The sequence below is a fragment of the Carcharhinus amblyrhynchos genome, chromosome 6, assembly GCF_965287045.1.
Source record: "Carcharhinus amblyrhynchos chromosome 6, sCarAmb.v2.hapA, whole genome shotgun sequence".
Taxonomy (NCBI): Eukaryota; Metazoa; Chordata; class Chondrichthyes; order Carcharhiniformes; family Carcharhinidae; genus Carcharhinus; species Carcharhinus amblyrhynchos.
In genome coordinates, this window is record NC_137329.1 from 52,274,239 (window position 1) to 52,299,636 (window position 25,398).

General features: G+C 41.7%; 1 protein-coding gene across 2 annotated transcripts in view; it reads left to right on the top strand.

The window, feature by feature from the left end:
- Positions 1 to 25,398, top strand: part of ighmbp2 (immunoglobulin mu DNA binding protein 2) — a 64,809-nt gene that overhangs the window by 26,348 nt on the left and 13,063 nt on the right. For both annotated transcript variants that reach the window (XM_080190461.1, XM_080190460.1), the window contains exons 10-13: positions 2,668 to 2,850; positions 14,593 to 14,711; positions 17,362 to 17,456; positions 20,941 to 21,064. In XM_080190461.1, the coding sequence (XP_080046587.1) occupies positions 2,668 to 2,850; positions 14,593 to 14,711; positions 17,362 to 17,456; positions 20,941 to 21,064 (521 nt within the window). The remainder of the gene's footprint in view (positions 1 to 2,667; positions 2,851 to 14,592; positions 14,712 to 17,361; positions 17,457 to 20,940; positions 21,065 to 25,398) is intronic.

Here is a 25,398-nt window from a genome sequence, read left to right on the forward strand (position 1 = left end):
TTGGTTGTGGTTCCTTGATAGTTGAATAGCTTGCTGAAGCTCCACAAGCTTCCACATGAAGAGTAACTGGCTGGATGGTATAAGTGACAACAGGGACATGAGGAAAATGTTTTTTTGTAATGAATGGTTATAATCTGGAATGCGTGAAGGATGGTGGAGGGAGCAATAGTTGCTTTCAAAAGGCAATTGGATAAATATTTCAGGAGAGAAAATTTGTAGGACTACCAGGAAGAGGCAGGGGAGTGCCTTGGTGGCACAGTGGTTAGCACTGCTGCTTCACAGGGTCAAGGACCCGGTTTGATTCCCAGCTTGGATGATAAAAATTGGCTGTATTTTTGGAGAGAAAAATGCCAATTCTCAGTCAGAACCTGACACTTTTTTTGGAAAATTCCACCCAGCGGCTTTTGCATCTATCATAATTCAGCATCACGTGGTGTGAGACCTTCTGGCGAGATGCCCAACATTCAAATCAGCACTTCGTCTACAAGGGAGTCTGTGTGGAGTCTGCACATTCTCCTTGTGTCTGCATGTATATCCTCCAGGTGCTCCGTTTTCCTCCCACAGACTACAGATATATGGGTTAAGTGAATTGGCCATGCTCAATTGCCTCTTAGTGTCAGGGGGACTAGCCAGGGTAAATACATGGGGTTATGGGGATAGGGCCTGGGTGTGATTGTAGTCAGTACAGACTTGATGGGCCAAATGACCTCCTTCGGCAATGTAGGATTTGGTGAATGCAACTAGGTCAGCTGCTACTGCAGAGAGCTGAAATGGACAGGATGGGCCAAAAGGTCAACTTGCGTGTTGTAACCATTCTGTGATCCAATGAACGAGGTACTGCTGGTGCCTTTGAAATTTACCACAGCATGAGCCACTGTCTTCAGGAAAGGGATCAGAGCAAATAATTCAAAGTACAAGATTAGGTTTTCATTCACACGGTGAGCTCTTCATCCCCCTTGTAGACGAAGTGCTGATTTGAATGTTGGGCATCTCGCCAGAAGGTTTCACACCACGTGATGCTGAATTATGATAGATGCAAAAGCCGCTGGGTGGAATTTTCCAAAAAAAGTGTCAGGTTCTGACTGAGAATTGGCATTTTTCTCTCCAAAAATACAGCCAATTTTTATCACCATAATTTCTCACACTTTACACTTTGTCAAAAAACTGGGGGGGAGCTGGGACGAGCCTGATAGAGCTTGTAAGGCTGGCTCCACAGATGTCAAAGTAAAGTTAACCCCTCCCTCCCCATCACATACATTGGGACCCAAACACCCTCAACTCTTGAACGCAGAGGGACGATCTCCCCCCCGCCCCCCCCATCACTCAATGATTAGGGCACCCCACCCACACTGACATCAGGCTGACCCCACCCACCATCTTCTTGGGTTGGCACTGCCAAGGTGACAGGGCAGTGCTACGTCTGTCACCACCTGAAGGCTATACTCCGTGCCTCTGGCATGGTCATCGTGACTGGTTTTTGACCAGCAAGAGTGATTCTCACCAGCATGAGGTTGTGCCAGGAGGAGGGGAGCCTATAACGTGTCCAGAAGCTACAGCGTTAAGCCATATGATTATATTTTAATTCATCCAATGGGCATTAACCTGAATGTGTTGTTGCCGAGGGATAAGGAAGATCTCAAACTGAGATCTTGTTGTCGTAAATCTGGTTATGGCCCTCTTGTTAGATTTAGCGGCCGTAAGAGGATTTGTGTTTGCGGCAAATGGGCCTGCAGAATCGTGCTACTGTCTACACCGTGTAGAAGGATAAGGGTCAGCAGGTACATGGAACGTTATCACTTTGAATTTCTGTTCCCATCATCTCAACTTGGAAACGTATTGTTAGGTTAAAACGTTGGAAATTCCTAACAAACAGCAATGAGGGAGTACCTCCACCAGAAGGACTGCAGTGGTTCAAGAAGATAACCTACTGCCATCTTCTCATGGGCAACTAGGTATGAACAGCAAATGCTTCTCTTGCTAACACCATCACACCTTACGAATGAATTAAAAGCGAAGACTCCAGTCTTACACTTTCTGGTTTAAGAGTAGTGTTAGGAAGATCTGGGAGCAGGCCATTTATCCTTTCTTAACTAAGTGGGTAACACTGAAGGTTCAGTACCTCCTGGGGAAGTAAGTGCCTGTGCTGCACACCAGGAATCACATGGAGGACCTCACCAGGGGCTGTTAGTTGGGTTAGATAGAACATTTTCAGGCAGTCGTGATGTAAATTTAATTGTAAAAGTGAAAACATTTTATAGAAAAATTGGTGAAAGTAATCATGATTTGCTGTTGCTTGGCTAACCTGTAAGCCCTTCTCAGTAATGATGTCAGAGCTCACATTATCAGCCTGTCACAGCAGCAGCTGAAATTACAGGCATGTTTTGGATGATGAATTAAAGGGAAATATTCCGTAATAAAGCTCCGTTAAAGCTGTGTGATCGATTGTGTTCACTTTGAAATGCTTAATTATTTCACAGTATCTGCTGCAATCTAATGGAGTCGAGTCAGTTTTCTTAGTGTGATAAGTTTTTTGGATTGTCTGCAAATTTGACAACTTAGCATGAGTGTAAAAATTCCTGAGTTGTGCACTATCCTTAATTGAATATATTTGTCTGTCGCTTTTGGGTTTTCTTTGCAGTTTAACTGTTCTTTGCACACTCCCAACAGAGCTGCAGCTAATGGGCTATCGCTCAGTTTGATGGAGCGACTAATCCAAAGATTTGGTGAGCAGGTGGTGACAATGCTGACTGTGCAGTATCGAATGAATGATGCCATAATGCAATGGGCCTCCAAGCAGATGTACTATGGACGACTCACAGCTCACAAGATGGTGGCAGAACATTTGCTAAAGTAAGTATGATAGTGAAATGAAAGCTGAAAATGCTAAAACAAAACCCCAGGGAACATCCCTGGAGAGAACAATGGTGAATAATGCAGGCTGATAAACTTTAACCAGAAGATGTAGAATATACAACTTTAATAGTCCCAGTGTGTTCTATTTGGCATCCCATTTTCCACCCTTCATTAATGTGAGTTCATCCAAAACTCTGCTGCCCGTACTGTAACTTGCACCAAGTCCTGTTCACCCATTAACCCTAGTCCACTGACCTACCTTAGCTCCTGGTCAAAAAGTCTTTTCAAATCTCTCCAAGGTGCCGCCACTTCCTATTCCAGTAATTTTCTCCCAATTTACAAGCATCATACACTCTATGCATCTCCCATTCTGGCCTGTAATGTCAGCATTTAGTTTGATAAAGCTCCTAAGAAAAGCCTCAGAATGTTGTAGGACTATAAGAACATAAATATTAACAGGACTAGGCCATTTGGTTCTTGAACCCATTCCACCATTCATAAAGATCATGGCTGATCTGATGTGGCTTTAGTTCCACGTACGTGCCTGCCACACACAACTCTTGATTCCCTTGTAGATCAAAAATCTGTGTCATGCAATCCTAAATATGTTCAATGACCCAGCCCCCACTGCTCACTGGGGCAGAGAATCGCAAAGATCAACAACCTGCTGAGACAAGAGATTACTCCTCATCTTCATCTTAAATGAGAGACCCCTTATTTTGAAGCTGTGTCCTTTAGTTATAGTCCCCCCCACGAGGAGAAACATACAGCGTTCACCCTGTCAATCCCCTCAGGACCTAATCTGTTTTAATAAGATAACCTCTCACCCTTCTGAATTCCAACAAGTGCAGGCCCAACCTGCTAAACCTTTCCTTATGAGACAATCACTTCATTCCGGGAATCAGTCAAATGATCCTTCTTGCAAGTATCCGCCCCCCCCCTCCCCCCCGTCCCGCCCACCTTAAGGAGACCGAAACTGTGCACAGTATTCCAGGTGCAGTCTCACCTATGTGGTTATGATAAGACTTCCTACATTCATAGTCTATTTCCCTTGCAACAGAGCAATGATGGCCCACTTAGTTGTGGGTGAGTGGGCTGCATTTCCTTCAACTCAGTAGACCACAGGATTGAAATCAGTTTTGTTGACTAACTGTGACTCCATGAATAAGATTAAATACATTTAATAGATGCCAAACATTTCATAACAAATTGTAGAAAATGTTAATCATCTGTATATTATTAGAATTATCATTAACTTCAAATGGTAAAAACAGAATAAATATTTAAACTTTGGATGCAGAGGGAATGCACAGCTCTTGCAGGCATTATTGTGTGCAATCAGCAAGCACCTCACTTCACTTGCCCTTAAGTTATGTGCATATCACATGTAGAAGCATAGAACATAGGAGCAGGAGTATTCATTCAGTCCCTTGTGCCTGCTGCAGCATTCAGTATGATTGTAGGCAATCTTCTATCTCAATGCCATACTCCCACTTTCTCCCCAAACTGCTTGACGTCTTTGGTGTCTCGAAATCTACCTATTTCCTTCTTAACTATACACAGTGTCTTGGCCTCTCACAGCCTTCTGTGGTGGAAAATTCCACAAATTCACCACTCCATGATATAAAGAAGTTCCTCCTTAGCTCAGCCCTAAATGGAATACCCCATATCCTGAGGTTGTGACCCTTTGTTAGAACTCCCGCCAGTCAGAGGAACATCATGCCTATATCCAGTCTGTCCAATTCTGTAATAATTTTGGATATTTCAATGAGATCCCATCACATTCTTCCAAACTCCAGTAAGTACAAGTCTAGCTGACCCAATCACTCCACGTATGTCAATCCTGCCATCACAGGAATCAGTCTGGTCAACTTTTGCTGCACTCCCTCTATGGCATAGAACATTACAGCGCAGTAGAGACCCTTCGGCCCTCGATGTTGCGCCGACCAGTGGAACCAATCTAATGACCCTCTAACCTAAACTATTCCAATGTTATCCATATGCCTACCCACTGACCATTTGAATGCCCTTAAAGTTGGCGAGTCCACAACTGCTACAGGCAGGGCATTCCAAGCCCTTACTACCCTCTGATTAAAGAACCTACCTCTGACATCCGTCCAATAATTACCACCCCTTAATTTAAAGCTATGTCCCCTCGTGTTAACCGTCACCATCCGAGGAAAAAGGCTCTCACTATCCACCCTATCTAACCCTCTGATCATCTTGTATGCCTCAATTAGGTCACCTCGTAACCTTCTTCTCTCCAATGAAAATAACCTCAAGTCCCTCAGCCTTTCCTCATAAGACCTTCCCTCCATACCAGGCAACATCCTGGTAAACCTCCTCTGCACTCTTTCCAATGCCTCCACACCCTTCTTATAATGCGGCAACCAGAACTGCACGCAATACTCCAAGTGTGGCCGCACCAGAGTTTTGTACAGTTGTAATATGACCTCATGGCTCTGAAATTCAATCCCTCTACCAATAAAAGCTAACACACCGTACACCTTCTTAACAACCTTATCAACCTGGGTGCCAACTTTCAGGGAGCTGTGCACATGTACACCGAGATCTCTCTGCTCGTCGACACTACTAAGAGTTCTTCCATTAGCCCTATATTCTGTACTCCTGTTACTCTTACCAAAGTAAATCACCTCACACTTTTCCGCATTAAATTCCATTTGCCACCTCTCAGCCCAGCTCTGCAACTTATCTATGTCTCTCTGCAAACTGCATGTATATCATTTTTCAGATAAGGAGACACAACTGCACACATTTTGCTGAGTGTGATCTCATGAAGGCCCTGTACAGCTGCAATTAGACATCCTTGCTCCTGAACTCAAATCCTCCAGCAATGAAGGCCGACATGCCAGAGCTCTTTTTTATATACTTGTAGAAACTGATCATCTTTGTTTATTTCTTGCTAGTTTATGCCCATTACTTGTGGACCGAAGAGCCTGTTTGTGCTGTAGTGTTCTAAGTTCTCTTTTTATTGTCATCCTTTGCTGATTCCTACAATGTTTTCCAATGTTCTGGTCTACCACTAATCTTCACTGCATTGTACATATTCTTTAATTTGACAACACCTTTAATTAGCCATTGATGATGCATCTTTTTGTGGATCTTTCTTTCTCAGTGAATTATGAAATATCTCTTTAAATGACAGTCACTGTTTACCATCTTTTAACCTGTTTCCCTGGTCTGCATTAGCCAGCTTTGTTGCAATTGCCTTTATTTAGTTTTGGATCCATGTTTCTCACTCTCAAAACTAGTTATGAAATTCCACTCGACTATGATCACTCTTGCCTTTGTTTACTGAGACTATTAATTAATCCTGTCTTATGTACATTGCAAGGTCACAAAAGCCTGTTTCCTTGAAGGATCCAGAATGTATTTTTCTTAGAAACTGTCCCAAGTTCACTCTCTGAACTCTTTCTCAAGACTACCTTTGCTAGTTTGATTTGTCCAATATATATGAAGATGAAAATTACAAACTATTGCAGTACCTTTTTTTAACAAGCCCCCATTATTTTTGATTGAGAGTCTGTCCCACTGAGCAACTACTATTAAGGGCTTCGAAAAACAACTCCCACCAGTGGCTTATTTCATTTGCAATTTTTTATTTCCACCCAAACTGTTGCTGCATTTTGACCTTCCAAAGATAGATCACTTTCTAAAATGTATTAGTGTCATAAGTAGGCTTTCAGTAACACTGCATTGAAGTTACTTGTCGCCACACTCCAGCCCCTGTTCAGGCACACTGAGGGAGAATTTAGCGTGGGCGATGCACCCAACCAGCACATCTTTTGGACTGTGGGAGGAAACCGGACTACCCTGAGGAAACCCATGCAGACATGGGGGAGAACTTAGTCTTTGCACAGACAAGCTGGGAATCGAACCTGAGTCCCTGGTGCTATGAGGCAACAGTGCTAACCGCACTTTTCATGATAGCATCGATCTAAAAGTACTGTCCTTCATCCTTTTCCTTTCTTGCCTCTGTGACAAATTGTCAAACATCCTTGAAAATGAAGAATTGAAAACAGTAATCTTGATTTTTTTTTGTGACCTGGAAGCTGAAGAACCAGTTGCTCAGTGAAACAAGCAATCCACCATTCTTTACCTTCTGTTCCTGTTCTGATGATACATCTATATTTGTGGAAGTGCTGTGAAAGTAGGTCCAATCTTTGGAAAGGCAGCGATTCCTCTCAAAGTTTTCTTGCGAAATCTGGTGACACGGGATTCTAAGTGAAGAACTTGGTTTTGTTTAGCTGGGTGTTGATGAATTTTGCAAAGTAATTGAGGTGTATGAGTGACAAACAATGCTGCATGACTGTAAATGAGGGTTGAAATGTGCATTTTTGGCAAGATGGCATAGTGCAGCAACATTCAAGTATGTTCTGAATTCAATTTAATATATTTTTGAAGCCTGCGATTGAAATGAATAGGGCGTTATTGGCACAGTATGTTTACTGGAGGTTGGTCTTTAGCCAAAAGTCTATTAAATGTCCAGATAGTAACTTCTGAAATGACAGGCTACAGAGCTTAAACAAAGGGAGTCTGAATACAAAAGCAAATTTGTAGCGATTTGTTCATTTCTTTCCCCAAGTCTCCTTATTTATGAATTCTGTTAAAATACGCAGTCTCCAGTCTTCAGTGTCTAAAATGCATAGTACTCAGTTTTCTGTGTCTAAAATACACAAGTACAAAGTCTTCTACACACTTAGTAATGAAGTCAGTTACTGTAGAGGCATACTCATTCAGGCTAGTTGCAGAGTTTTTAAATACTGGCCAGTCTACTGACTGTAAGCAGTCCAATAGAAAATCATCCGATTCCTCAGACCAACGTTGCATGACTTTCTTTGACAGATTTTCCCGATTCAGTTTTTGCACTTAGATAACTAAGACATCTATGTCAGACTCCTATTTATCGCTTACATATCAGCCTTCAACACCATTATTCCTACGAAACTCAGCTCCAAACTCTGTGGCTTGAGGCTTGGCTCTTCCCAGTGTGACTGGATTCTGAACTTCCTAACCCACCACTGCAATTAGTAAGGATAAGCAACAACACCACCTTCATGATCATCCTCAACACTGGTGTTTTCTTAGCCCCTTACTATACTTCTTATATGCTTATGACTGTGTGGCCAAATATCCTCCAACTCAATTTTCAAGTTTGCTGATGACACCTCAGTAGGTCAGATCTCTAATACTGATGAGAAAAAAGAATCTGATGAGCTATCTCTCAATGTCAATAAAATGAAGGAGATGGTCATTGACTTCAGGAGGCATAGTGGAGGACATGCCACTGTCTACAGCAATGGGGGCGAAGTAGAAATGGCCGAGAGCTTTAAGTTTTTAGGTGTCCAGTTCACCAACGACATGTCCTGTATCCCCCCAACATGCCGATGCTATAGTTAAAAAGCCCACCAACACCTCTCTTTTCTCAGACAACTGAGGAAATTTGGCATGTCTACAATGACTCTCTCCAACTTTTGCAGATACACCATAGAAAGCATTCTTTCTGATCATATCACCACTAGGTATAGCTCCTGCTCTGTCCAACTCTGCAAGAAATGACAAAGGGTCTTGAACGAAGGCCAGTCCATCACTCAAACTAGCCTCCCACCCATTGACACTGTCTACACTTCTAGCTGCTTCAGAAAAACAGCCAGAATAATTAAGAACCCTACGCATCTCTTCCACCTTTGCCTATCGGGATAAAGATGCAAAAGTCTGAGGTTGTGTACCAACTAACTCAAGAACAGCTTTTTCCCTGCTGCCATCAGACTTTTGAATGGACTTACTTTGCATAAAGTTGATCTCTCTCTACACCCTAGCTATTTCTGTAACACTATACTCTGCACTGTCTCCTCCTTCTCCGTGAATGGTATGCTTTGTCTGTATAGGGCGCAAGAAACAATACTTTTCACTGTATAGCAATACATGTGACAATAATAAATCAAATCAAAATACAGACAGTTTATTGTTGAACAATATTATTTAAATACACTGGAATGCCCCATCAGAAACAGAACATTTTGGTTAACAGATGGTCGCCACCCTTTGAGATTGTATGCAGCAGGCTTGCATTGTGAAGCAGATGGATTACAAAACCTTCTGAAATTGTTTTGGCTCTGGCAGGAAGTGTATTAGTCCCGACTGCAGGATGTTTAAAACGTCAAATTTGCTTTGAAAAGATTTAGCATTTTATTAATATTGCAAATAACTTGTGTATTGTGCTGAATATGATGACTTGATGGCCATAAGTTTGGCAAGCATTGAAATTCTATTGGACTAGGTTGATTTACTTCAACATACCAAATCCTTATCTTTATCTTTAAATTATGCCATTGCCTTGTCATACCCAATCTCTGACAGCCACCTCCTCAGCTGGATACTTTTCATTCCCCACCTCCGCCCTTACTTCATGCCTTCACCCCCTGGGTGAAAACCCCTACCATTGCCCTTGCTTAATCTTTCTCCTTTTAGTTACTCTCCTCTTCTAAAACCCATCTCAAAGTTTATTTATTAGTTGACAAGTAGGCTTACATTCACAGTGCAATAAAGTTACTATGAAAATGCCCCTGTCGCCGCATTCTGAGGGAGAATTTAGTATGGCCAATTCGCTTAACCTGCACATCTTTGGACCGTGGAGGAAACTGGAGCATCTGAAGGAAACCCACACAGACATGGAGAACATGCAAACTCCACACAGGCAGTGACCCAACCTGGGTCCCTGGCACTGTGAGGTAGCAGTGTTAACCACAGTGCCACCGTGCTGCCCCTCTTTGACCAGCTTCCAGTCACTCAAATCTAATCAGTTACTAGTTTGCTGTTTGTATTTATTTCTCCATGTTAAAAGATGCTATCTAAATACATATTGTTGGCTGGTGCATTTGATAAGGCTGATGGAATGTTGGTCTATATCAAAGGGGTTGGAATTAAAAAGTGAGTAAATTATGTCTCAGTTGAACAGAGCCTTCGACAAGTCCTATTGGTAGTGCATTTAGTTTTGAGCATCGCACCTTAGGAAAAATGGATTGGCAGGGGAAGGTGCAGATCATAGTTTCATCAGAATGATACCATGGTTAAATTGTAAAGGCACGTTGCATAAATTTGACTTGTATTCTCTTGCGATTAGGGATTGATGGTTGATATGGTCAAGGTATTTAGAACAATAAAAGGATTGACATGGTAAACATAGGAACATAAAAATGTACAGCTCAGTACAGGCTCTTTGGCCCTCCATGTTGTGCCGAACTATGCCCAAACCCAAGATCAAGCTATCCCACTCCCTATCATTCTGGTGTGCTCCATGTGCCTATCCAATAACCGCTTGAGAGTTCCTAAAGTGTCTGACTCCACTATCGCTGCAGGTAGTGCATTCCATCCCCCAACCACTCCCTGAGTAAAGAATCTACCTCAGACATCCCTCCTATATCTCCCACCATGAACCTTAAAGTTATGCCCCCTAGTAACAGCTACATCCATCTGAGGAAATAGTTCCTGCACGTCCACTCTATATATCCCCCTCATTATCTTATAAACCTCTATTAAGTCGCCTCTTATCCTCCTCCGCTCTAAAGAGAAAAGCCCCAGCTCCCTCAACCTTTCCTCATAAGACCTACCCTCCAAACCAGGCAGCAACCTGGTAAATCGCCTCTGCACTCTCTCCAGTGCTTCCACATCCTTCTTATAGTGAGGTGACCAGAACTGCACACAATATTCCAAATGTGGTCTCACCAAGGTCAGGTATAGTTGCAGCATAACCCAGCAGCTCTTAAACTCAAACCCCCTGTTAATAAACGCTAACACACAATAAGCCTTCTTCACGGCTCTATCCACTTGAGTGGCAACCTTCAGAGATCTGTGGCTATGGACCCCAAGATCTCTCTGTTCCTCAGAACCCTGCCATTGCCCCTGTAATCCACACTCAAATTGGTCCTACCAAAATTAATCACCTCGCGCTTATCAGGGTTAAACTTCATCTGCCACTTTTCTGCCCAGCTCTGTATCCTATCAATGTTTCTTTGCTGCCTACAAGAACCCTTCACCTCATCCACTACTCCACCAATCTTGATGTCATCAGCAAATTTACTAACCCACCCTTCAGCCCCCTCTTCCAAGTCATTGATAAAAATCACAAATAGCAGAGAACCCAGCACTGATCCTTGTGGTACACCGATGCTAACTGGCCTCCAGTCTGAAAATTTTCCCTTCACCACCACCCTCTGGCTTCTATAAGACAGTCAGTTACTTATCTAATCGGCCAAATTTCCTTCTATCCCACACCTCCTTATCTTCTTCATGAGCCTACCGTGAGGAACCTTATCAAACGCCTTACTAAAATCCATGTATGCGACATCAACTGCTCTACCTTCGTCTACACATTTAGTTACCTCCTCAAAGAATTCAAACAAATTTGTGAGGCAGGATTTACCCCTCATGAAACTGTGGTGACTATCCTTGTTTAAACTGCATCTTTCCAAATCATCATACATCCTATCTCTCAGGACCCTTTCCATTAACTTACCAACCACTGAAGTAAGACTAACTGGCCTATAATTACCAGGGTCATTCCTATTTCCTTTCTTGAAGAGAGGACCAACATTCGCTACTCTCCAGTCCTCTGGCACAATCCCCATGGACAATGAGGACCCAAAGATCAACGCTAAAGGCTTCGCAATCTCATCCCTTGCCTCCCAAAATATCCTAGGATGTATCCCATCAGGCCCAGTGACCTTATCGACCCTCAGGTTTTTCAGAATTGCTAATACATCTTCCCTCAGAACATCTACCTCCTTCATCCCATCAGCCTGTATCACATACTCATCCTCAAAAACATGGCCCCTCTCCATAGTGAACACTAAAGAAAAGTATTCATTCAATGCCTCACCTATCTCTTCTGTCTCCATGCATAAGTTCCCAGTATTATCCTTGACTGGCCCTAACCTCGCCCTGGTCATTCTTTTATTTCTCACATGAGTAAAAAGCCCTGGGGTTTCCTTTTATCTGACCTGCCAAGGACTTCTCATACTCCCTCCTAGCTCTCCTAAGCCCTTTTTTAACTCATTCCTAGCTACCTTGTCACCCCCAGGCAACCCAACTGAACCTTGTTTTTTTTTCATCCTTACATACGCTCTCTTTTTCCTCTTGACAAGACATTCAATTCTCCTTTGTAAACCATAAAGTACATACATCAGTACAGAAAAACTATTTCCCTGCTTAGCAAAAGCAGAATCTTAAAATTAAAACGTAACAGTTTTGGAGTGAACTTGGAAAACATTTTTATGAGAAGTCTAATCGAAACCTTGAACTTCCCCTGAAGGGTTGTGCATGTTGGTTTAATTGAAATTTTATTGACTGTGATCAGTAGTTTTTTTTGTATGGTGAAGTGACATGGATCAAAGATGGGTAAATGAAGTTGAATTCCAAGATGGAACAGGCTCAAAGGGGCTGGGTGGTGTATTCTCATGTTCCTGTTTGATTTGATTTATTATTGTCACAAATATTAGTATACAGTGAAAAGTATTGTTTCTTATGCACTATACAGACAAACATACCATTCATAGAGGAAGAAAGGTGAGGCTGCAGAATGTAGTGTTACAGTCATATCTAGTGTGTAGAAAAAGATCAGCTTAATACAAGGTAGGTCCATTCAAAAGTCTGATGGCAGCAGGGAAGAACATAAGAACATAAGAAATAGGAGCAGGAGTAGGCCATCTAGCCCTTCGAGCCTGCCCCGCCATTCAATAAGATCATGGCTGATCTGTTGTGGCTCAGTTCCACTTTCCCGCCCTCTCCCCATAACCCTTAATCCCCTCTCTTATCAAGAACCCATCAACCCGCTTCTTAAAAATATTTAGCGAGGCAGCCTCCACCACTTCAACGGGCAGAGAATTCCAGAGATTCACCACCCTTTGAGTGAAGAAGTTCCTCCTCAACTCCGTTCTAAACCGCCTCCCCTTTATCTTGAGGCTGTGGCCCCTAGTCCTACTGTCTTTTTTGAGCGGGAAGAGTCTCTCCACCTCTATCCTATCCATCCCATTCATCATCTTATACGTCTCAATGAGATCTCCCCTCATTCTTCTAAACTCTATAACGAGTACAAGCCTAGTTTATTCAGCTTCTCCTCATAGCTCAATCCCCTCAACTCCGGTATCAGCCTATTCTTGCTGTTCTTGAGTTGTTTGATTCGTGACCTCAAGACTTTTGTATCTTTTTCCTGATACAAAAAGGTGGAATAGAGTATATCCGGGGTGCATAGGGTCCTTTATTATGTTGGCTGCTTTTCCGAGGCAGCGGGAAGTGTAGACCAATTCAATGGATGGGAAGTTGGTTTGCATGATGGACTGGGCTTTGTTCATGATCCTTTGTAATTTCTTGTGGTTTTGGGCAGAGCAGGAGCCATACCAAGCTGTATACAACCAGAAAGGATGCTTTCTGTGGTGCATCTGTAAATGTTGGTGAGAGTCATAGAGGAGGTGACAAATTTCTTTAGCATCCTGAGAAAGTAGAGACGTTTGTGGGCTTTCTTAACCATAGATAAAAGCAAAATACTGTGGCTGCTGGAATCTGAAACAGAAACAGAAAATGCTGAACAATCTCAGAAGGTCTGATAGCATCTGTGGAGAGCGAATAGAGCCAATGTTTCAAGTTTCAACGCCCCTTCGAAATTTTGGCTTTGTTCTCGCTCCACAGATGCTGTCAGACCTGCTGAAATTTTCCAGCATTTTTTGCTTTTGTTTCTTAAATATAGCATCAGCGTGGAAGGACTAGGACAGGTTGGTGATCTGGACACCTAGAAATTTGAAATTGATTGTTTTTTAAATTATTAACATGTGAAACCTGATTCAACAGTTTCTCGGAGCTAATTTTAAGAAAAAGCTGACTTGTTTTTGGGTTTGCACAAATTGCTTGCTAAATGACCATCCTTCCCATTGTGACTTAGGGAGGTGTTTTAGGGTGGGGGTGGGTTGGTGGTGTGGCGGTGTCAGACTCCTCTGGCCTCCCTTCTCATAGCAGGAGGTGGATTTCCTATTGACTGCACCCCAAGCTGCTGGGAAACCTGCAATGGGGGTGTGCTGTTGGCAGGACCAGAAGATCCCGTTGGTGTGTGCAGCTGGAGATGCCTGGCATTTACCACCTCAAACTGATTTGCACATAATGCCTGCCACTTTCAATCATGTTTATTTGTGGTGCAAGGTGACACCTTGGTAATCTGGTTGACTTTTGATAACATATAAGAATCCTGTTTTGAGGTCTGGGTAATATTTTTAAAAAGCACTGTTAGTCAGTAAGTGTGTATGTGTACTACAGACAAATAAGTGAGAATGAGATTGAAGAAGAATTGTAAAATGCCTTTCTGCCAATACTAAGCTGTTAAAATATGAGATCAAAACACCTCTCTGAAAATAGCTCCGCCAACTGTGAGGTGATGAACTGAGGAGGAGGTGGGAGGCGGGATGAAATTATTTTCATTCTTTCTGAGCTTCAAAGGCTAATGAAGACATGGGTACTACCCAAAAATTAATTGCATCCTTGCAGAATGTTACTGTGGCAATTTTAGCGAAACAGATTCCGTACACATAGACATGCACTCCAATTAATCTTCTTTATTGACTGTTTTGTGTGGGCTGATTTCTCTGTTTAGTAATACAAGCTTTGTGATGGATGACTATTTTTATGCAACTGTAGTTATGCTGTGGTATTAACTCTTGCTCCCATAATTCTTAGAGATCTGCCTGGGGTTGCTTGCACAGAAGAGACAAAGCTTCCGCTGCTTTTAATAGACACCTCAGGATGTGGTCTACTTGAACTTGATGAAGAAGATGAACAATCTAAAGGAAATAAAGGTGCCATTTGATTGGTGATAGGTTGGAAGTAATCACACCGATATAGCTTTTTGCTATGCAGCTGGGCTGTTAAACCAAAGTAACTTGCCTGGAGCTAAAACTCCTTTTTGCACCGATATTTATCAGCTAAAGAGGCCAAACCAAATGTCTTTGTGCACTATTTTGACAGTTTGATTTTGAATCTGTAATTGTCCACACACCAAGCTAAACTGAGCCAACCATTTGGCTTCTTTGACTGGCGTTTTGTTTCTGTGTGACATCTTGTACTGATTTAAAATGAATCATATAGAATGATATGGTGCATTTGGCCTCATGAGTTTGTGCCGGCTTTTTCAAAGAACAATCCAGTTAGTTCCACTCTTTCCACATATTCTTGGAATTTATCGTTCATCAATTATTTGGGCTGGAGTGTTTCAGCTATGAAGAGTGGCTGATTAGGCAGGAGTTATTCTCCTTAGAGCAGAAGGCTGAGGGGAAACCTGATTTGAGATGTACAAAATTATAAAGGATATAGATGGGGCAAATAGGAAGAAACATTCCCTTTTGTAAAGGGGTCAATAATAAGGGGGCATAGAATTAAGGTAATGGGCAGGAGATTTAGAGGAGATTTGAAGAAAATGTTTCCACCCAGAGGCTGGTGGGAATCTGGAACTCTCTACTTGAAAGGGTGATAGAGGCAGGAACCCTCACAACATTTAAGAAACATTTAGGGAAGCACTTGAAACATCATAGCATGCAAGGCTACAGACAAAGTGCTGAAAAGTGGGATTAGAATTGGTAGATATTTGATGGATACAATGGACCAAAGGACCTCATTCTATGTAGTATGACTCTGTCCAGTTAGCATGAAAATAGTAGTTTTAGATCTGATTTTTAGCTGAGTCTTTACTCCCAATCTTATGCACTTAGTGCGTGAAAAGATAGACTAGACCATTTCCAGCCACTAGTGGCAGTGGACAGGACATAATTCGTCAGCCAGCTTGTTTGGAGCAGTAGACAGAGCTATTGCACACATGCAGACCTCAGTGGAGAGGCCTGACAGAGAGAGATCCTTCAGGCCTCTGCTGTTGCAGCTGCTCTCAAACCACGCACCCCTCTCCCCCCACCCCCACAGCTGGGGGCCTGCAGCCAATTATGAGTCCCATATTGCCTGGAAATATTCCCCCCACACACCCCCCACTGCTCTTCCGCCCAGACCAATCACTTCCCCCTCCCACTGATCATCTGCAGAGTGGCAACAGCCTCACTGATCACAGCTGCAGATTGTGCAGCAGGCCCCTGGACGTCCTCTGATTCTACTGGCAAGGCCAGCATGACTGTTCCCCATTCATGGGGACTGGCTATTTTCCCTCACTGGAGACGATCTCCCTAGCAAGGCTATAAAGACAGTGAGCCCAGACAATTGAGACCTGGGCTCACTAAACACATGTTAATGACGTTTAAAATAAATTTTACATTAAATTTTATATTCAGTCTTATGGCAGAAATGGGTGAGAGGCTGATCGTGCCAGAAATCCGGTGCCAGTAAGATCGCGAGAGCTGAGAAATTGAGCATGATCCTGATTCTTCAGCTCTTGCATGATTTTACTGGCTCACCCTGTCCATCAATGGGTGGAGTGAGCCGGTAAAATCGTGGCCTGTGGCCCTAGAACGTTAGTAGTCTAAGGTTAATACTGTCACCTCTAAAGCTGCAATAATGCTGCAAAATTGAACATCTCACCTGTTGGATTGAGAAGTCTTTAGTTCCAAATCATTGGCAGTGGTTCTCTAGCAGGTCCTTCTCTTGGATTGTGATCATGAGAGAATAAAAATACTATGTCAATGTCAGTAAAGCAGATAGCTGCAATGCCAAGTTATTGCCAGATATAAATAGTATAGAGGAGTGCAGTTATTCTGTTTAAATCAAACCTGCCAACCCGCCAATACAAGGAAGCAGAACCAGTTTATCCTTGTATTATGTTTCGAGACTATTTGTCCTGACTGCATTTTTTTTTAAATTCATGTGTGGGACATGGGTGTCCTGGCTGGCCAGCATTTATTGTCCATCCCTAGTTGTCCTTTGAGGACAGTTAAGAGTCAACCATATTGCTGTGGCTCTGGAGTCACATGTAAGCCAGACCAGGTAAGAATGGCAGATTTCTTTCCCTAAAGGACATGAGTGAACCAGATGGGTTTTTCCAACAATCGACAATGGTTTCATGGTCATCAGTAAATTCTTAATTCCAGATTTTTTTCATTGAATTCAAATTCCACTATCTGCTACGATGGCATTCGAACAGAGCATTAGCTGAGTTTCTGGATTAATAATCCAATATAGTACCACTAGGCCATTGCTTTTCCCAACAGTTAAATAACTGTTGCTGTGTATGCTTACTGGGCGTGAAGTAAAACAGCTCACATTCTTAAATCTGCCCTTACCTTGTCAGATGCTTTCTCAGTCCACCTTTGAAAAGATTGGAGAGTCACAAGTATCTGATGATGAGTACAATTGATTTGTCCTTGGGTTGTACCATTGTAATAGTAGATATGGGCAAAACCAGCCAACTTTAGCGTGGGGCTTGGAATCCACACTCAAAAGTAATTAAGGCCAAATGAAAAAATATACAAGATAGACCTGAGTCTGTCATAACTCGTATTGCTTTTATTCCAGGTGAAGTTCAAATTGTGACAATGCACATTCAAGCCCTGACTGCGGCTGGTGTCCACCCAAAGGATATTGCTGTGATAGCACCGTACAATTTGCAGGTATATGTCCTGATCACTTTCCAATGTTTATATACAGGCAAAGTAGTCATTTAGTTCTTGATTGTTGATTTTGAAATATGCAAATTTTAGAAGTTATATCTTAATTCAGTTAAAACAGAATGTAAGTTCTTAACAGAATCCCAAAGTTTTCTGATTATGAATGCAGTTTGTTTCCTAATGGCTTGAAAGGGGCAGTACACAGAAGTAAAAAACATAATGAACCGTTTACACCCAATTTTCAGTATTTGGTTGTTTATCATTGCTAAGGTTCAGGTTTTGACATTTTATTTATTTACTAGTGTCACAAGTAGTCTGATATTAACACTGCAGTGAAGTTACTATGAAAATCCCCTAGTTGCCACATTCCAGCACCTGTTTGGGTACCTTGAGGAACAAGTTAGCATGGCCAATTCACCTAACCAGCGCATCATTTCAGACTGTGGAGAAAAACGGAGCACCTGGAGAAAACCCATGCAGACACGGGGAGAAAGTGCAGACTCTGCACAGACATGACCCAAGCCTGGAATCAAACCCGGGTCTCTGGCGCTGTGAGGCAGCACTGTGCAACTATGCCGCCCACATACATAGCGAATACACAACTATGGTGTCTGGAAAGTGAATGATAAAATTGAAGGGGCAGGAAATCTAAGATGAGTATGCAAGCAAATAACATCTTGGTTAACTGTTACTGAAATGGAAGAGGTACCATACAAGAAGGTTGTGAGAAGATGGGCTTTCTAACTTCTGCATTACGCCATCCTCATAGCTCAGTTTTTGAAGGCTGTTTCCATGGTACAGTGCAATATTATCCATCCTGTGCTGTAGTTGTACATTCAGCAGACAGCAGCGCATCTCTGCATCTGATTCTTTTTTGATGTGGACTCCCAACACAAGACGTAGATTGATGTGCCAGGGCCTGAAGGCATCCTGTTACCCTGTCAGTTGTCTCACTCTTCTTATAATTCCATTTAGAGTGCTTCCAAGGAATTGTCCAACATTATTCACAGATCTGCAGATCTCAATGCTGCTTTACCTGTTTCATTTGGAATAGGAGTCTTTCTGCCTGTTAAGTTTACATAGATGTAAAGTAAATAGACCCAACATTTTAAGCCAGCTTGAGTGAAGAAGGTATGGAATGGTGGCACTGCTACCTCACAGCACCAACGACCCGGGTTCAACTCTAGCCTTGGGTGATTGTCTGTGTGGAGTTTACCCATTCTATCCATGCCTATATGTGTTTCCTCCCCCAGTCCAAAGATGTGCAAGTTAGGTGGATTGGTCATGTTAAAATTGCCCTTTGTGTCAAAGACGTGTAGTTTAGATCCAGACTATTCCAGGATGTCCGTCATGTAGTTGATCAAGAACTCCTATATGCATATTAGGAGGAATGATCACTCAGAATCCCCAAAACAGACATCCACCTTGAATGGTCAGCTCAAGCTTTCTTGACATATCTTGATTTGAAACCAGATAATGTGTTCCAACTATTGTTCCTTTCAAAACATATCCATCACCTTCCCTATTCAGCGATCATTTATGGTACTCTCCAGACTTGAGAAGCTGTCACAGGCAAATAATCTGCAAGTGAAAAATGAAACGTATTAGCAAAACTAGTTGGTATTATCTGCTCAATAGATAAAGGTAGGCCTGATAATGCACGAGCATTAGCGTGGAACTCTGATTGACAATACTTGATATGGTATGAGTGTGTAGATAACGTCATTGACCATCTTGGCAATTGGCTAGCAGCGAACAATGTACGCCTTTATATGGCCCAAAAACAGTAGTTAATGGTCAATGATCAGCCAATAATGTAAAATGATGACCATGTAAATAATAAAACTTTCATAGGCCAAGAATTATAATCAATGCTTCTTTTCCTAACTGAGCATAGTTAGATTCAGCACGAGTCAGAGTGCATGAAGCAAAAGATACTGGTAACTCTTCTCCCAAAGGAATAGTATGTGAAATTATTGTCCCTACTTCATATGGCGAAGCATTGTAAGCAAGCATCGGATTAAAATGAACCAATACTTAAGACTTCTGCAAAGCATCTTTGACATCTTTGTATGCTTTCTCAGTCTGTTGTCCAGTCCCATAACTGTTTTACACCCAGTAAATTATGCACTGTAGCTACGTTAGGAAAAAATGTGCCATAATAATTCACTAATCCTAGACAAGACATCAATTGCGTCAAATTTATTGGATGTGGTGCTTCTAAAATAGTGTCCATCTTTTTGGGCACAGTGGTTAACACTGCTGCCTCACAGCACAAGGATCTGGGTTCAATTCTGGACTTGGGTGACCGTGTGGAATTTGTACATTTTCTCCATGTCCGCGTGGATTTGTGAATATTCTGGTTTCCTCCTACAGTCCAAAGATGTGCAGGTTAGGTAGATTGGCCATGATTTTAAAAAAAGTGCCCTTTAGTGTCCCAAGATGTGTAGGTTATATGAATTAGCCATGTTAAATGTGTGAGGTTATGGTGGTAAGGCAGGGGACAGGACCTGGGTAAGATATGCTGTCAGAGAGTCAGTGTAGACTCGAGCCAATCTTGCCAGTAGGCATTTGGTAGGCCAGAACTTGAGTATTGCTGAAAAAAGAGATATGTTGAAGTTTTTTTTCATCTTGCATTCATCAGGAAATTTTGTAAGAATTCAAGTACAAGAGAAAAAGAACAATTTATACTGTGTGAGAAGAGAACGCCGATAGGTTGGCAAATGGACCGATTGGTTGAAGTGTTGCCATGGAGAATGCACCAACTGATGGTGACTGACAGATAACTGCCAAACATTGTTTGAAATTTAAAGCAGGCAGCTTGACCCTGATTAGTAAAGACAGTGCTCTGGGGTGTAAATCAGTTAATAATTGTCACTTATTTTGTTTAGTGGAAACTGTCGCAATATGTATACATGTGCTTTCTGTTTGTAAAGAGTGGGGCCCTGTGTTTTAACATATGTAGCTTCCAGTACACAAAAACGCACCACATTGCAAGCCCGACTGACAATCTTAAATTGGTTTTCAGTTTAATCCTTAGCGCTCTGAGGATTATTCAGCAAATGTTGTATAACTGGTGCATTCTCCATTGGCAATGCCTCTACTAATCAGAGTTCACTCGTCTCTTCTCATACAGTGTAAATTGTTGTTTTCCCCATATACTGGCATTCTTGCAATGTGTCCTGATGGGTGCAAGACAAAAAGCTTCGACACACCTTTTTTTATAGCAATCTTGCTTGTGTTTTATGTGAGAGGCACAATCATAAGTTGGATGCTTCTCTGTTAAAAATAACGGGACAACAGTCCCATTAGACTGTTCCTGTGTGCCCTGGTGCCTGGTTGAAGAGTGGTGTCCCAGAGATGGAAACAGGTTGGCTTCTTGGTTAAGGGATGGAATAGAGGAACTTAGAAAAGTGATGATCCAAATTATGATGGTGTTGGATGCAGAAGCTGTGGCTGAACTTAAAGGGAATTGTTTGTTAAACAGGTGCAACTCCTAAGGAAAGAGTTGTCGAGCAGGTATCCAGAGCTGGAAATTAAGTCCGTTGATGGTTTTCAAGGAAGAGAAAAGGAGGCTGTTGTTTTATCACTTGTGAGATCCAACAGGACAGGTATGTGTTATTGGCCTTTCATTTGGTATGATGCTGCTCATCACTTGAATAATAGGTGGGCAATAATTAATTTATTAGGAATCTGCAACTTTTGGATTTGTTGCTTTGTATTAGTTGAGCTTTATACATATCTATAATCAATAAAGAACTTGCATTTATATTGCGCCCTTCTCAACCTCACAATATCGCAAAGTATTTTACAGCGAATGAAATATTTTTGAAGTGCAGTCATTGTCATCAGCATACATATTGATCAACATTGTCACAGTGTGTGAGTTGGAGAGTTAACAGTGAAGAGGAAAGAAATGGAAATTGCCCAAACATCACTATTAGGCATGGCTCCCAGGCCTCACCATCTCCAAAGCTACACGTCCTTTTCCTAATGATGTTGCATCATCACGCCCTCATTTGGCGTGCTATCCACTTGTTCTTAAAGACTTCTGAAAGAAGACTGAGTAGTCTCTGCCATGTTGAAAGGTTGTGTAGAGGTGTGAGGGGACACTGAGCAAAATATAATGAACGTCTAGATACCATTCTCATTTTCTGCTGGCTAATTTGCTGGACAACCCTTTGCCCATTTAAGAAGCAGCAGTCCTGTTGGATTTCCAACTATTAAACAGCCAGCTGCCTATAAGCAGTGCAATTTGTACGAGTTCCTCACTGTTTGTATTTGAATTAAACCCCATTATGGAAATCCATTGCCTTAAGTCAAAGAAAAATTGATCCCAACATGACTTTTGATGCTGTATTGTATTTCTTGAACTAATGTGATGCTCCTAGATGCCAGTGTAAATAATTTACTGAGAGATTCTTGAATATGGTCTTTGTTCAGATTTTAGCATCATGTTTTGATTGGCACAAAAAGTCTACAAAAATTATGCAAAATGTTGCTCATTGGATAGTTCACAAAGTAGGGAATAGTGGAAATTAGACTGAATGAGAGTGTCTACCTGAGTGCGAACAGCATTTGTATCAAGGTGGAAGAATTGGTAGCACAAATAGAAATAAATGGATAAGATATGATAGCCATTACAGAGACGTGTTTGCAAACATGTGATCAAGGCTGGCACTGAATCCACAAGGGATTTGACATTTTGGAAGGTCAGGAAGAAAGGAAAAGGAGATTGGATTGTGCTATAGCAGCCATCCATCTCATTAAAAATAATGTTTTGTGCCACGGTAGTTAGCTCTGTGTTATGCTTTACCTGGTGCGGCTCAGGAGTTCCCACTCTGGCATGGCAGTCTCTGAAGGGGATTGTCTGATGAGAAAAGATTGAGCAGGTTGGACCTATACTTATTGGAGTTTATTAAAATAGAAGATTCTGAGGTATCTTCACAGGGTAGATACTGAGAAGATTATTCATCTCTTGATGGGCAACTTAGAAGTAGGGGACCCAGCCTTAAAATATTAAATTAAACATTTAAGAGAGATGAGGACGGATTTCTTCTCTCAAGTGATTCGTGGAGCAGGTTTGAGGTGCTGAACAGCCTACTTCTATTTCTTATGCCCCTGTAAATCACATTGAAGTGATGAAATATGCAAAACTAAAGAATGCCTGAAAGAGACAATTCATGACACAATTGTATCTAATAAGACACACCTTATTAGATACAAGTGTATGGAGAAATCTTTCACTGGTAATGTGTTTGAAGGATTGAAATTGATTCTGCTTCTCTACAAAATAATGGTGAAAGCCCAAGTCCCACTATCCAGTTGTGCAAGCAATTGAATTCTCTGCTCTGTTCTCATTGCTTTCATTATTATTGATATTTTGGGATGAATAGAGAAAACATATGATTGTGGCTGAGGTCATATTAACTCCCATCCACAAAATAAGAATTGGATTGGCCTAGGTTGTAATGCTTCCTACAGTTAAATAACTTGCTGATTCTTGTTGTCAAAGTTCACACAACTGACTCAGGTGCCCCTCAAAGTTGTGCCCTAGCAAGGAGTCATTGCCTTCAAAAGTTGAAGAAAATTACAAAGGATAAGAAACAGGAAACAGTCATCTGATTCATCCAGTTCGTGCCACATTTATGCAGTACTTTTTGCATCGTGGTACTCCTATATGTGTTCCTCAGCCCACCCAAAGAAAATAATAATCTTCTGGGAGGAGCAAGGAAATAGATCAATGTGCACGACCATTTGGGAGAAAATAAATCAAACATTCTTCTTCAACATTTTTAGGCAATTGAAACTAGTCTTGGAGCTCACTCTGGTGCCATGGTGATCTCCAATCGCAATGGAAATTAGTTGAAAAAGGAGAATGGGGAAAGCTTGCACTATGCATGTACACCCAGAAATAATAGGTCATGAAAATCCATGTCCCTATGTTGGGAGGAGTATGGCCTACTTTGTACCCTGCACTACATCTTTAATGTTTTCTCATCTGGAATGGCAATCACCATCAGATTGTGATTCCACACACTTTTTTACGTAGTGTTGGAGCTCAGTATTTCTGATCTGGTTTTCTGAACCTGGCCCCTTTGTGAATGTGGAGCATACCTGTTCTAGAGGTTCTTCCTCGTTGTGCAAGATCTTCGGGGAACCTAAGCCAAGCTCCCTTTTACAGCACTAGAGCTGCTGTGTGTCGGTGTCTGGTCGGCAGGTGGCCAGTTGTATAGTTCCCCAAGGGTAAGGCTTTGTTAGTCTAACATTTCCTAGGTACATGAAAGAAGAATTGTCTGAAGTCTCCGACTTTGAGTTGCAGACTTTTTTGGAGGGAATTGGGAAATTCGCTCATCGGAAATTGACACTTCCTTGGCAATTCCCACAGAGTTCTTGTGTGGGGATGAGAGGGGTCCCCTAAACATCTTCCAGGATACATCCATTCTCTGGTCATCTGGAGAATGAAAGGTCTGGACCTGTATTGCTTTTAAATCTGCAACTTGGTTGGTGATTCAAATACACCATTGAAAAAAGTGAATGTGAATGTTCATGTGCCTTACTGTGGAATTAATCTCCTGGACTTTGTTTTTGGTGAGCAAAGTTAACTTGAATGCATTGTTTCCAGCTCTGGCACAGAGTAATAAGTCAGAATTATTTATTCCATCAGAAATCGACTCATGGCTGCACATTATTGATCACTGCTGATTCACTGGAGAAACTGAATATTAATTGAAGACGTAGGGTTGTTCCTCAGGAAAACAACAATATGAGAGAAATAAAAAATGTTAACATTTATCGGAAACAATGTATTTGAACTTGTCCATAATTTAAAAAATTATTTGTGTATGTTGTAGATATTACACAAATGTACCTGAAATAACCCAACATTTATTCAGTATGATATAATTTCCCATAAATTTCAGTGGCTATGAAGAAAGAATATTAGATTAAAAATAACTGCTGATAGGAGCTACCATCTCGACATGAGCTTTTGTTGCAGAAATGCAATTTAAAACTCTTTCAAAAGTCAAATCTTACCTGTTGTTTGCTTTTAGGAAGATAGGATGTCGCAGCAGGTGTAGGCCATTCAGCCCCTTAAGCCTACTCTGCCTTTCAACTAGATCATGGCTGGTCATTTACCTCAATGTCATTTTCTCACACTATCCCCATAATCCATGGATGTTATTAGTATCTAGAAATCTATCAATCTCTCACTTGAACATTCTCAATAACTGAGCTTCCACACTTCTAGGATTGAGAATTCTAAAGATTCACTATCCTCTGAGGGAAGAAAGTCTTCCTCATCTCTATGACTTCCTCCTTTTTCCAAGACTGTGATGCCTTGTTCTGAACCTTTCAACCGGGGGAATCATCATTTCTGCATCGACACTGTCCAGTCCTTTAAGAAATTTATAACTTTCAATTAGATCATTTCTCAGTCTTCTAACTCTAGACACCCAGTCTTCTCAATTTCTCCTCACAGGACAGTCCTGTCATCTCAGGCATTAGCCAAGTGAACCTTTGCCACACTCTATTGCAAGCGTGTCCTTCCTCAGGTAAGAGGATCGAAACTGTACACAATATTTCAGATGTGGTCCAAACAAGGTTCCATATAATTGAAGCAAGACATCTTTACTCCTGTACTCAAATCTTCTTGTGATAAAGGCCTACATATCATTTACCTCCCTAATTGCTTGCTGCACCGGCATGTTAGCTTTTAGTGACTTTGGAACAAGGACATCCGGGCCCCTAACACTTCCCAAGCTCTCACCATTTGGGAAAATCTCTGCACCTCTGTTCCTGCTAACCAAAGTAGCTAACTTCACAGTTATCCATATTATATTCCATTTGTCCTATTCTTGTTCATTCATTAAGCTGCAGAATTTTCTCAATTTAAGCTGTAGGTTCCAGCAATGATGATCTGAGTGGTTCAGTAGCCTGTCAA